Source organism: Arachis ipaensis, chromosome B09, assembly GCF_000816755.2.
Source record: "Arachis ipaensis cultivar K30076 chromosome B09, Araip1.1, whole genome shotgun sequence".
NCBI classification, from domain to species: domain Eukaryota; kingdom Viridiplantae; phylum Streptophyta; class Magnoliopsida; order Fabales; family Fabaceae; genus Arachis; species Arachis ipaensis.
Genome location: NC_029793.2, coordinates 9,816,062 through 9,831,208, shown reverse-complemented (window position 1 = coordinate 9,831,208; position 15,147 = coordinate 9,816,062). Strand labels below are relative to the sequence as shown.

The window sequence follows — 15,147 nt, the reverse complement described above, 5'->3', positions numbered from 1 at the left end:
TCCAATCAAGTTTGCATTATGATTCTTATTTTGATAGCCAAATTTTCATTTTTCACTGTTAGGTTAAGTTTAACGTCTGTAAATTAAATGTTCCAAAAAATGTTTGCTTAACTTTATTTTTCTCTTGCAAACAGATAATTAGAGAACTATAATTTTTAAAAGGCAAAAATATTATGTATAAATGCGCTTGTAATATTTAACAAAAATATTTCATATACACGTGTATTATTCATATATTCTATAAATTTTTGGTGTATATATATATTTATTAGGATTGTCCAAATAGTTTAGAGCAGTAGAATTAGCCCATTTATCCATTTAAATAAGTATATTTTTGTTTTTAAAATTAGACTAATTTAAAATTATTAGAACTAAACAAATTAAATCTGATTAGCACAAAAAAATAACAAGTTAAACGGATTAGACTACAGATTAAATAGACAATCCGTTTAAATCTTTTTTGTATTTAAAAAAAATTAGTATTTTTTTTTTAATATTCCCCCTAATCTAATCCAAAAATACGACCTGAACCACTAAAAGAACTTTGTTTCTATAAAGTTTTTGACAAAAAAAAAAGTAGCATTTTTTTGTCAAAACATTTTTTTTTGTCTAAAATTAGATTTTCTTTTTTATCTAATACATTTAAAAAAAAATAAATGAATCAACCTGTTTAACTTGTAGGAATGGTCCTAAACATCTAAACTTAAAAATTAAAACTCATAAACAAACAAAAAATAAACAGATTCACAGGTATAACCTACAAACTTAAACAAGTCAAATTTAAAGAGGTTAGACTAATCGTTTGATACTATTTATATTTCAATATATATTATATTAATTTTTGGTATATATATAACATGACTAGCTCATATTATGAATTTATGATACATACTTAGAGCTAGACATAACAACCTATATACCAAAATATTACAATTCTTTCTAACTCTTGGAACAAAATGACCAAATTTGTTGTTTGCAAATAACTAATTAAGCATTCAAGTATTCCCCAAGCTTCCACCAACTGGACGAAGTGAGCGAAATTGACTTCAATAGCTGCAATTCAAGCAAACCAATCCAAAGTTACAAAGATGGCAACACCAAGATCACACTTTCGAAGGCAGGGCGCTTCTTCTTCCTGTGCCCAATCGGTAATCACTGCTCTCGTGCCATGAAACTTGCAGTCACTGTTTGTATTTGAATGTGACAAGATTTCGTTCGAGACGAAACAGAGTTAGAATCTTGATGAATCGACTCTTACCTGTTCTGGTATATATATATATATAATATAAAAGTTAATACAGAATAAAGTATGACAGGGTATATAGTGCGAATATTTACCTATATTCATTGTTGTCATCCCTAGTTTCTAGTGATGATACCCAATTTACTGGGGATTTGGTTGGTTCTTCTTTTGTTCTTGGATTTTAATTAATAAAAATATATAAATTTTTTTATTAAAAGAGATTAAACAAAAAATATATATAATAATTATTAATATAAATATTTTACAAAATTATAATTAAAATTAAAGTTTAATTAATTTTAATGTTAAAAATATTAAAAATAATTATTAGTATTTGTCTTAACTGATTTGGATTGGTTGAGTGGTCATCTCACTTGTCTAAAGTATTAGAGTTTTCGAATCCTATCTTGCGTACGTAACAACTCATTGGCTAGCGGCAGACCGTTAATAAATGGAGCTTCAATCCGTGAAAGATTAGTTCTCGACCTGCTGAATTAAAAAACACAGTGAAAGAAAATAGTATTTGTCTTGAAAGTATAACAATTCTCATTGATGATAGCATACTTATGGAGATTTGCCTTTGTTAAAATTTAACTGTGACAGTTTTATTTATTAGTATGATATTCATTCAAATGATGTCAAACAATATGGTCAACATTATTACCGGTTAAAATTTTATATTTTATGACATGACTTTCAAGCTTCTAAACTTATCAACTTATAAACTTATTTCATTGCAAAAGCGATTAGATTTATTAATATTTTTTAATAATATTACCAAAACACTGTCGTTGAGTATTAGTTTATGTATATATCTAAACTAATTTAGATTGATCAAGTGATCAACTTAGTCGTCCGCTTAAATAAGTATTGAGGGTTCGAATTCTGTCTCGTATGTATAGTAATTCGTTGCCGGCCAATTGTAGATTCTTAAATGGAATTCAAATTCATGACGGGTTAGTCCTTAACTTGTTGAATACCGTGGGAAGCAAAAAAAAATATCTTTACCTAAATTTTATTATATTTTTGTCCCCATTACTAAATTTTTTTGGGTCCGTCACTGTTCACAGCTTATGTCATCATCGCTACTCATCCCGTTACCGTCGTTGTTGAGCCCGTCGCCACCATTCTCATGCCGAGTTTCTTTTCTCTAGGTAAATTTCCCTCTCTCTCTCTCATTGTGAGTCTGTTAAGTTCTTCTATTCAAACATTGATATTTAAATTATAAAAAAATTGATTTTCATATTTTATAGAATATCATATTGGCGGTAATTGTAAATATGACGCTACTTAAAATTAAATAAAGTAACATAGATAAAACAAATAAAAAAATAAAAAATTACTTAATCTTGTATAAAATTTACCTATAAAATTCTGTACCAAAAAATAAATTTAATTTTAGTATATTAATAATATAAAATATTTTATATAATCATTCAATTCAATTAGATTTATCTATTTAGGTCATTATTGAAAATAAATTTAAGATACTAATATACAATTACTTTAAATTAAGCAACAATTATCAATACTATATAAAGGACACACTATTCTACTAAGAATGATTGTCATAAGGAATAATTTTCCAATTTTCTATACTAATATTAGAAAGTTTATATAATACTATATAATAATATTATCATTATCAATACTATATGATATCAAAATAAAAAAAATTACTGTGCTAATATAATATTATTAATATTATATAAATCATCTTTGTATTTATTTTTCTGTGCGTATATAATATTTAATTAACACATTAAGACATATATAATATTTTGTTAATAGATATATAATATAAAGCGATTTACAAATTATTATTAATTCGTATATAATGTATAATTAAATTTAATGAATTCAATTAGAATAAACAATAAATTATTTATTTTATTTCAGACTTTATAAAAAAATAAATTAATTAACTAATATAACAAATTATAATTAATGTAGTAAAATTAATTAAGTAATATATATTATAATAAATTATATTAATATTTAAATATCTAATCAAATCAATTAGCTGATATAATTAAGTCATGGTAATAAATTGTATTGAATGAGTTAAAATAATTAAATCGAAAAACACTCTCCAGAGCATGCCACGTCAACTCCATCATTAAGTGCAGACATCCGATTTTTATATAATAGAATAAATAATTTTCTTAAACTAATTTATTATTCACGTATTCGAACCCGAAAGTAAAAAATATTTGGAGATTGAAGATAAGTTTTAAAATTAAAAGTTGAGGACTTAGCTTCTTAACGAAGAATTGGTGGTTTAATTTAACAACAAATTTTATGTTTTTATGTATAATTATTGTTATAATTATAGTTATATATTATATTCATTTATCCGACCCTATAAATTCTAATAGTGTTGATATTCATTTAAGGCATACATTAATTATAGGGTTAAGTACTGAAATCGTCCTTAAGGTAAGGGGCGAAAATCAAATTCGTCCCCGACCTTTTTTCATTATTAAAATCATCCTCAACGTTCAAAAACGTTTTAAAATCATCTTTTTCCAAATTCTTGGACCAAAATACCCTCATCATCATCATTCTTCTCTTCACCTTTCTCACCCCACCACTTCCACTGCCACCACCATTACCACCACCACCACAAACACAAACACCAACCAACACCAACACCAAAAACATCAAGTAACAGCAACAACATAACTCAGAAAATCAGAACTCAAAACTCAGCAACAACAGTAATCAAAACTCAACAAAACTCAGCAAAACTCAGCAATAACAGATTCAGCAACAACAATAATAAAAACTCAGCAAAACTAAGCAATAAACAATAATCAAAACTCAGCAACAATTCACAAAAAATTCAGAAATTCTACAACAAAAATCCAATTCACAGGAGGAGGAGGAGAAGAAGAAGAAGAAGAAGAACAGTGGCGGATCACAGGCGGCAGGGCGGCGATGCAGCGGTGGCGGCAGCAGCGAAGATCGGCGGCGTCCGTGAAGACCGGTGGCGGCGGCGAGGAGTCTTCCCCTTCCCCCTCTTCTTCCCGAAACCTAACATTTAATTTTTTCTTTTGACCTGGAACATTTAAAATTATTTCATTTCCAAATACTAGATTGTTTTATTTTTTTCCTTCTAATATTTTTTTTTTTTGAAGGTACCCATCCACACTTAAAAAGGTTTTTTTGGTTTTAAAGTTACATTCTCACCATCACAATTAAATTCTCAAAGTTATCAATTATTGAATTGGTCTAATAGTTAACTTATTAGTCCGTTTAATAAAGTGTTAGAAGTTCGAATTTTGTCTAGCACAACATCAAATTAAATACACGTTATAAATAATAAATGGCTGAAATTCGTTTGATACCTCAAATTTTATTAGATTTATTCACCTAAAAATAATTAAACACACATTATAAATAATAAAATAATAATTTTATTCTTTGAATGAAATAAGAATAATAAATATAATCATAAATCAAACAAAAAAGGATAAAAGAAGAACAATCATAATTACACTTTTTTTTGTATTTTTTATTTTTTTTTTGTAATTTTTGCATGAAAAGGTATTGAATTTAAACCGCTATAAAAAGGAGGTAGGAGTCTCCTTCCCTTACCGAAAGTTCTTATTCCAAAAGTTTTGGCGATCACCTTCCCTTACCAAAGGATCATATCAATATATTATCTTTGTAGGTCACATTCCCTTATCGAAGGATCATACCATCGGTTCAATTTACAATCAAGGTTATTTAGACATACACAAGAAGGAAGTCATGACAAAAAAAAAAAGAGACATAAGTTTGTCGATCACCTTATCCCTTACCAAAAAATCATTTCGATATTTTGTCTTTAGGGTCATATTCCCTTATCGAAGGATCATTCTCTCAATTCTTTAATGCACATAAGATGGTTATTGTAAACTCCGATAAATTAGTAGATAAATTAGTCAATAAATTAGTCTTTAATAAGGAAGATTAGAAATGCGAATATTATATCAAATTAGGATAGAGCTCATCGAAACGAGAATTTTGATACTAATTTCAAAGCAAACGATCTAAGATTGGACCGAACGGGTCGAACTGGTTAAATCGGGCCCAAACCGGACCGTCGGTCCAACCGACCGACCTATTAAATGAACCCAGCTTTGTCTTCTCCCTCATTACATCAGCAATGAAGCCTTCAGCTTCCACGAAGAAGAAAAACGAGAAACACTCCCGTAACCCTTATGTGAATTTCCAACTCCCGTAACTTCTCCGTTCGAGTTCCGATCGCCGCACGATTTGTGGCCACGCGTTTACCGCGTCGAGCTCTATGTTTCTACCGGAACAATTTTATTGATAACTTGTTTAATCACTCTCAGCCTCCTCTTCTCCCAATTTTCGAATTTTGAGTAGGAATGTTGAATTTCTTTTATTTCTGATGTTTTAGGATCCAATTAGCTTGAGGAAAACGTTCACTTTTGCTTATGTGAAGCTTGGGTAAGGTGAGGATATGATAATTCTATTTTAATTTCATTGAATTTGAGCTTTGAGTATTAAATTAGATATATATGTGTTATAAATGTATCTTAGGTTGAAAATAAATAATTGGAGCTTGGAATTGTGAATATTGGAACTTGGAGGAAGCTGAGCTTAGAGTTTGTTGAATTTTGAGGGCTGCCTTGATTTTGAATAAATTGCTTTGGTCGTTACGTGGAAATCGGCCAAGGTATGGTTCAGGTTTCTTGTATTTAATATATAATATTCTGTGAAAATTTAGGCTAGATGACCGTCGGATAAGTTGGAATATATGTGTATATTATGGTTTAGTGCCTTGTTACAAAATGTGGATTGATGTGGTATTGATTAGTTGAAGGATTAATGAAATGTTAATCAATGAGTTGAGGACACAAATGTGTAATCCATGAATTGTGGTTCGATTGTAGGACTTGGCTTGTGTATATGCTATTGTTGTTGGTGGTTTTGGCTTGTGTATATGTGATAATTGTGGGTGTGAAGTATGATTTTTATGGTAGATATGGTATTGAGGAAATAGGATTTGTTGATGTTAGTGTGCAGGTGAATATGTTGGGAGTATGAGAATTGCTTGAACAAGGAAAGAGCTCGTTATTTTGTATATTTGACTATCTGTTCCAGTTTTGGGTTACTTTACATTTAATAGTTGTAGCTTTCTTATCACACAAGTTAACTCGTTTCTTGAGCGTTGTGCTTTTATATTCGCGATTTTTGTTTCCTCTATTCTTCAAGGCTCCTAGCATATTATAATTCTTCTGCTATTATACGTACACATTCCATTTTAGAGGTCATAATAGCACACCACCTCTGTTTTATGACTTAAGTGTAAAGCTCTGTGTGGTAGGGTGTTACATTATGGTATCAGACCAGTTCGTTCCTATAGAGCCTGAAACACGGACTGATTGTGCTTCTGTGCATTCTCTGTATATGTGTTTATGTGCTATTAGGATATCTGACTGATATATATGGCATAAACATTTGTGAGCATGCATTTGAAACTTAAAGCATTAGACCTACGATATTGACGCTGATCAACTTAATATCACTTGTTTGGTGTGTATAGGGACCAGATGTCAACTCGCGGGCATAGTCGCGGGCGAGGTAGAGGTAGGATAGGCACCGTTACTCCTGGCCCAGCAGCAAATGATCCAGTATACTTTATGGCTGCTCTAGGAAATATGGCTGCAGCTATGCAGGCGACAGCCAAGGCACTGGGTAATCAGATAAATAAGGGTAATCATGGGAACAATAATGATGAGGACGGTCCTATGACACTTGCTACATTTCTGAAAGTTCACCCTCCGAATTTTAGGGAAACCTCAAATTCCACTGATGCAGATAATTGGATTCAGGCTATGGAACGAGCATTACAGGCCCAACAGGTTCCTGAAGAGCAATGGGTTGAATTTTGAACTTATCAGTTGCAAGGTGAGGCTCGGTATTCGTGGCAGGGAACACGGCGTATCCTGCAACCTGATGGTGCTGCGATTCCTTGGGAGATTTTCCGGACAGAATTCTATAAGAAATACTTTTCTAATTCAGCCAAAAATGCTAAGGAACTTGAATTAATGCAGTTAAAGTAGGGACAGATGATTATTGCTGACTATACTAGCAAATTTGAGGAGTTATGTCACTTTTCTCGTATCTGTCAAGGTGTGCCTGAAGATTTTGCCGAATGAAAGTGTATTAAATATGAGGGAGGTCTTAGGAGAAATATTCTGAGCTTCGTTGCCCTAATGGAGATCAGAGTATTTTCTGAATTGGTGAATAAGAGTAGGGTGGCTGAAGATTGTGTGAGGAAGGCGGCGATAGAGAAAGGAAGTTTGAGGGTGCCTTTTCAGAGGCCTTCAGGGAGAAACTTTGCTCTGAGAGGTAAGAATTTCAAGCGTGGAGGCTTTGTTCCGCAGCAGACTCAGGGCCAGAGTAATTACAGAAGGCCGAATACTAATGTTAATCAGGGAAGAAGGGTTGGAAAGCAACCACAGCAGGATCTGAACTACCAGAGGTGTGGAAAGTATCATCCTGGTGTTCTGTGCAGGTTAGGACTTGGGGTATGCTATTTCTGTGGACAACCCGGGCATATGGCCAGTAATTGTTCGAAGAAGAAGAAGTATGAGACTGGTAGGGTACAGCAACCAGGAAGAGTGTATACCACTTCTACAATAGGTGCTGAGGGATCTGAGACACTGATTAGAGGTAATTGTGAAATGGCTGGTAAAATCTTAAATGCTTTATTTGATTCAGGAGCAACTCATTCATTTATTGCATTTGAAAATGCTAATGAGATAGGATTGAGAATGGTGGTATTAGGTTATGATTTGAAAGTGTATAATGCTACTCATGAAACTATGGTGACTAGGATAGGATGTCCACAAGTTCCCTTTCGAGTGCAACAACGTGAATTTGTGCATGATTTTATTTGTTTGCCGATGACTGGTCTTGATCTCATCTTGGGATTAGATTGGTTATCCAAGAATCATATTTTGCTTGATTGTTCTGAGAAATCAGTACAGTTTATGCCGGAAGGATCAGAAGCGCCAGTTGTGGTGAATAGTTATTATTTGAACTCTATAATAGTAAACTGTTCTGGAACTAAATGTCAGGGTATTATGTTATTAACTGCAGGAGTATCAGGTGATGATAAGAATTTAGAGCAGATTTCGGTTGTATGTGAGTTTCCATATGTGTTTCTAGATGATATTAATAAATTTTCACCTAATCGAGAGGTTGAGTTTGCAATTGAATTAGTGCCTGGAGCCGGTCCAATTTCGATTACTCCTTACAGGATGTCACCTTTAGAAATGGCTGAACTGAAGTCCCAGCTGAAAGATCTGTTGGGTAAGTATTTTATTCAACTAAGTGTTTCTTCGTGGGGAGCGCCAGTGTTACTGGTAAAGAAGAAGGATGGGAGTATGCGATTGTATGTCGATTATCGGCAATTGAATAAGATCACTGTGAATAATAAATATTCGCTGCCTAGAATCGACGACCTAATGGATCAGTTACAAGGTGCAGGTGTATTTTCTAAGATTGATCTGCGATCTGGGTATCATCAGATAAGGGTTAGAGATGAAAATATTCCGAAAATTGCTTTCAGGACACGTTATAGTCATTATGAGTATACAGTAATATCTTTCGGATTAACTAATGCTCCAGCAGTATTCATGGATTATATGAACAGAATTTTTCGGCCGTATTTGGACAAGTTTGTTATTGTCTTCATTGATGATATTCTTGTTTATTCTAAGACTGAAGAGGAGCATGCTGATCACTTGCGAACCGTATTGCAAATTCTGAGAGACAGGAAGTTATAGGGGCTTCTGGTGAATAGTTATTATTTAAACTCTATGATAGTAAACTGTTCTGGAACTGAATGTCAGGGTATTATATTATTAACTGTGGGAGTATCAGATGATGATCAGAATTTAGAGCAGATTCCGGTTGTATATGAGTTTCCAGATGTGTTTCCGGATGATATTAATGAATTTCTACCTAACCGAGAGGTTGAGTTTGTAATTGAATTAGTGCCTGGAGCCGGTCCAATTTCGATTACTCCTTACAGGATGTCACCTTTAGAAATGGCTGAACTGAAGGCTCAGCTGGAAGATCTGTTTGGTAAGCATTTTATTCGACCAAGTGTTTCTCCGTGGGGAGCGCCAGTGTTACTGGTAAAGAAGAAGGATGGGAGTATGCGCTTGTGTGTCGATTATCGGCAATTGAATAAGATCACTGTGAAGAATAAATATCTGCTGCATAGAATCGACAACCTAATGGATCAGTTACAAGGTGCAGGTATGTTTTCTAAGATTGATCTGCGATCCGGGTATCATTAGATAAGAGTTAGAGATGAAGATATTCCGAAAACTACTTTCAGGACACGTTATGGTCATTATGAGTATACGGTATTGTCTTTCGGATTAACTAATTCTCCAGCAGTATTCATGGATTATATGAACAGAGTTTTTTGGCCGTATTTGGACAAGTTTGTTATTGTCTTCATTGATGATATTCTTGTTTATTCTAAGACTGAAGAGGAGCATGCTGATCACTTGCGAACTGTATTGTAAATTCTGAGAGACATGAAGTTATATGCTAAGTTATCTAAATGCAAATTTTGGAAGAGTGAGGTGAAGTTTCTTAGTCACGTGGTGAGTAAGCAGAGAATAGTGTTGGATCCTGCTAACGTGGAAGCAGTAGTGAATTGGGAGCGACCAATTTCAGTGACAGAGATCAGGAGTTTTCTAGGTTTGGCGGGATATTATCGCAGATTCATTAAGGGATTTTTACAGCTTGCTTTACCTTTAACTATATTGACTAGGAAGGATACGCCTTTTGTCTGGACTCCAGAGTGTGAGGAGAGTTTTCAAGCATTGAAGCACAGGTTGACTACTGCACCCGTGTTGGTATTGCCTGAACCAAGTGAACCATTTGAAGTGTATTGTGATGCATCACTGAAGAGTTTGGGGTGCGTTCTGATGCAGCATCGAAATGTTGTAGCATACGCCTCACGGCAGTTAAGGCCGCATGAGATGAACTACCCGACACATGATTTGGAACTTGCTGCTGTTGTGTTTACTCTAAATATTTGGAGACACTATCTCTTTGGTGTCAAGTTCCACGTTTTCTCAAACCATAAGAGTTTGAAGTATCTTTTTTAGCAGAAGGAGTTGAATATGTGTCAGAAGAGATGGATAGAGCTTCTGAAAGATTATGATTTTGAATTGAATTATCATCCAGGAAAAGTGAACGTTGTGGCGGACGCCTTGAGTCGGAAGTCTTTATATGCAGCTTGGATGATGCTACGGGAAGAAGAGTTACTAAAGGCATTTCAAGGTTTGAATTTAGGGGTTAGAGAAGAATCTGGAATTCTATGTCTGAGTCAGTTGTAGATTCCAAGTGATTTTAAACCAGAACTTCTGAAGGCTCATCAAGATAATAAAGCATTACATAAGGTATTACTGGCAATTGAACAGGAAAAACAGTGAAAAGTGTCAGAAGGACATGATGGTTTGTGGAGGTTCAATAACCAGATTGTAGTGCCAGATGTTGGAGACCTGTGACAGAGTATCTTGAAGGAAGCTCATAAGAGCAGATTTTCAATTCATCCAGGAAGCACCAAAATGTACCAGGATCTGAAAGCGATGTTCTGGTGGCCAAGAATGAAGAATGATGTGGCATTGCATGTATCTAAATGTTTAACGTGTCAGAAGGTTAAGATTGAGTATTAGAGACCATCAGGAACCCTTCAGCCTTTAGAGATTCCACAATGGAAATGGGAGAGTATCGCAATGGATTTTGTAATAGGTTTTCCTAAAACCCGGTCTGGTTGTGACGCTATTTGGATGGTTGTAGATCGACTGACAAAATCAGCTCACTTTCTCCCTATCCGAATAAGTTGCACAATGGAAGAACTAGCTCGAATGTATATCAAAGAGATTGTCAGGTTACATGGCATGCCTTCTACCATTATATCTGACAGGGATCCTCGTTTTACATCAAGGTTCTGGTGAGCTTTTCAACGTGCATTTGGGACTCAATTAAGTTTGAGTACTGCGTATCACCCTCAGACAGATGGTCAATCAGAGAGAATTATTCAGACCTTGGAGGATATGCTTAGGGCTTGTGTTTTGGACCAGCCGGCGAGCTGTGATCGGTATATGTCATTAGTAGAACTTGCTTATAATAACAGTTACCATGCGAGCATCGGAATGGCTCCATATGAAGCTCTGTATGGCAGAAAATGCCAGTCTCCACTATGTTGGTATGAAACTGGAGAAAGAAGTTTGTTAGGGCCTGAGATGATACCTGAAACTACTGAACAGATAAAGAAGATTCGTAGTCAAATGCTTATAGCCCAAAGCCGTCAGAAGAGCTATGCTAATCAAAGATGAAAGCCTTTGGAATTTGAAGAAGGGGAGCATGTCTTTCTGAAGGTTACACCAACCACTAGAGTGGGAAGAGCTATTAAGACTAAGAAACTGAATCCCCGTTATATTGGACCGTTCGAGATCCTGAAAAGAATTGGGCCAGTGGCTTATAGAATTGCCTTACCACTGTATCTTTCGAATTTGCACGACGTGTTTCATGTGTCACAGCTTCAGAAGTATACTCCTGATGAAAGTCATGTTCTGGAACCGGAACCAATCCAAGTAAGAGAAGATCTAACACTTCCAGTAATTTCGGTGAGAATTGATGACACTAGTGTTAAACGATTACACGGAAAGAAGTATCATTGGTAAAAGTAGCTTGGAGTCGAACTGGTATCAAGGAACATACTTGGAAACTCGAATCAGATATGCGAAGGGACTACCCACATCTCTTTTCAGGTAACTGAATTTGAATTTTGAGGGAAAAATTCTTTGTTAGGTGGATATGATGTAAACCCCGATAAATTAGTAGATAATTAGTCAAAAATTAGTTTTTAATAAGGAATATTAGAAATGCGAATATTATATCAAATTAGGATAGAGCTCATCGAAATGAGAATTTTGACACTAATTTAAAAAAAAAACGGTCTAAGATTGGATCGAACGGACCGAACCGGTTGAACCGAGCCCAAACCGGGCCGTTGGTCTAACCGGACCGACCTATTAAACGAACCCAGCTTTGTCTTCTCCCTCATTACAGCAGCAACGAAGCCTTCAGCTTCCAGGGAGAAGAAAAACGAGAAACACTCCTGTAACCCTTACATGAATTTCCAACTCCCGTAACTTCTCCGTCCGAGCTCCGATCGCCGCACCGTTTGCGGCCACGCGTTCACCGTGTAGAGCTTTACGTTTCTACTGAAACAATTTCACTGGTAACATGTTTAATCACTCTTAACCTCCTCTTCCCCCAATTTTCGAATTTTGAGTATGAATGTTGAATTTCTTTTATTTTTGATGTTTTAGGATCTAATTAGCTTGAGAAAAACGTTCACTTTTGCTTATGTGAAGCTTGGGTAGGGTGAGGATACGATAATTCTATTTTAATTTCATTGAATTTGAGCTTTGAGTATTAAATTGGATATATATGTGTTATAAATGTATCTTAGGTTGAAAATAAATAATTGGAGCTTGGAATTGTGAATATTGGAACTTGGAGGAAGCTGAGCTTAGAGTTTGTTGAATTTTGAGGGCTGCCTTGATTTTGAATAAATTGCTTTGGTCGTTATGTGAAAATCGGCTAAGGTATGGTTCAGGTTTTTTGTATTTAATATATAATATTCTGTGAAAACTTAGGCTAGATGACCGTCGGATAAGTTGGAATATATGTGTATATTATGGTTTAGTGCCTTGTTACAAAATGTGGATTGATGTGGTATTGATTAGTTGAAGGATTAATGAAATGTTAATCAATGAGTTGAGGACACAAATGTGTAATCCATGAATTGTGGTTTGATTGTAGGACTTGGCTTGTGTATATGCTGTTGTTGTTGGTGGTTTTGGCTTGTGTATATGTGATAATTGTGGGTGTGAAGTATGATTTTTATGGTGGATATGGTATTGAGGAAATAGGATTTGTTGATGTTAGTGTGCATGTGAATATGTTGGGAGTATGAGAATTGCTTGAACAAGGAAAGAGCTCGTTATTTTGTATATTTGACTATCTGTTCCAGTTTTGGGTTACTTTACATTTAATAGTTGTAGCTTTCTTATCACGCAAGTTAACTCGTTTCTTGAGCGTTGCGCTGTTATATTCGCGATTTTTGTTTCTTCTATTCTTCAAGGCTCCTAGCATATTATAATTCTTCTGCTATTATACGTACACATTCTATTTTAGAGGTCATAATACCATACCACCTCTATTTTACAACTTAAACGTAAAGTTCTGTGTGGTAGGGTGTTACAGTTATTGTAATGCTTAGTGTGTACGCAATAAAGAGATATTATTATATAAAATTGATGGGAGTCCTCTCCCCTTGTTAAAAGTTCTTATCCCAAAAGTTTGCCGATCACCTTCCCTTATCGAAAGATCATATCGATTCGATCACCGTCTCTTACTGAAGGGTCATCTCAATTATCTTGTCTTTGGAAGTTAACTTCCTTTATCAAAAGATCATTCTCTTCGTTCTTTAATGCACATAAAATGATTATTATAATGTATAATGTGTACAAAATAAAAAAATATTATATCATGATATGAAATACTAACATCTATATTAAAAAATATTTAAGACATGACATATAAGAAAATAATATAAAACTCCTACCTTCAATGAAGTTCTTATATATATTCCAATGCAAATAGACACTATTTATTAGTAAAGAGAGACTTGTTCAATGACTAAATTTTATATATATTTTTTATATAGGTATGTATCTTTGACTAGATAAGAAAAAAATTTTCATATTTCGTAATTTGCATAATTTAGAGACAATATCTTCTTGAACAATATAAGAGTGGAATTTGTGAATAGTTTGGCAGAAGATTTAGAGTGAGAGTAAGGAAGTAAAAAGAGATAATGGTTTTTCTTATAATGAAGTGGAGAAGATATATGAATGATAATTTATAGAGATAATAGAAGATAGAGAAGATAGATTACCTAGAACATTTTGTATAAAAAAGGAATAGAATGAGAAATAAATAACTCAAATAACTCTTAGGTATGTATAAATTATGTTAGGAGAATTTAACTCACGTTTAGCTAAAATCTTCAATCTGAATTATCAGCTTGTGAGCCCTATAATATTTTATACGTTTAGAATTTAAAAATAGCTATTAGAGACAAATTTATAGATAATTGAGTTATCTTTAAAATGAGGTTTTAATAAAGTCAATCAAATAACCCCAACTTTAGATATTCACAAAATACTGTTAGTATATCAGGCTGGTTGGTTAGGGTACGATTTTCTACTGTGAACTTATAACAGATTTATCTACCTAATTTAATTTGAATTTAATTTTGCATGAAACTTAAAGAATAAAGATAGTTTTCTTATCCTTTCGTGTAACTAAAGATCATTAAAATTTAATAAGCATGGAATTAGTTATGACTATATCTTTAAAGGTGATTTATTGTCGATTAGAAATTCACTAAAACTAGTATTTTCGTATTTTCAAATTTTAAATTAGATATGTTAGTTTTTCAAATGTATTATTTTTAAATTTTTTATTATGAATTTAAATTTTAAATCATTACAATTTTAATTAAATAATGAATATGATTCAAAAAGTTGGGATGTTATTATGGCCGCAGAATGGTGGAAGCGTGGCGGTGACAGGAGGCAACAGTGAAACCTACAGTGGTGGAGTTAGGGTTTAGTAATATAACAAACAAAAAAAAAAGGGACAACAACTTTACCTTGGCGCACTGGACCTCAGCCACAGTGATAGTGACAAGGCGATGACCTCCGATTGACGACAAAGGACACCAACAGCAGCGGCATGATAGAGGCTCGAACAGCAATAATGACGATGTGCTGATA

General features: G+C 33.8%; 1 protein-coding gene across 1 annotated transcript in view; it reads left to right on the top strand.

Moving 5' to 3' along the window:
- LOC110267164 (uclacyanin-3-like) overlaps positions 1-1,398 on the top strand; it is a 1,735-nt gene extending 337 nt beyond the window's left edge. Inside the window, exon 2 of the mRNA XM_021112325.1 lies at positions 993-1,398. Coding sequence (XP_020967984.1) covers positions 993-1,198 — 206 coding nt within the window. The 3' untranslated portion in view covers positions 1,199-1,398. The remainder of the gene's footprint in view (positions 1-992) is intronic.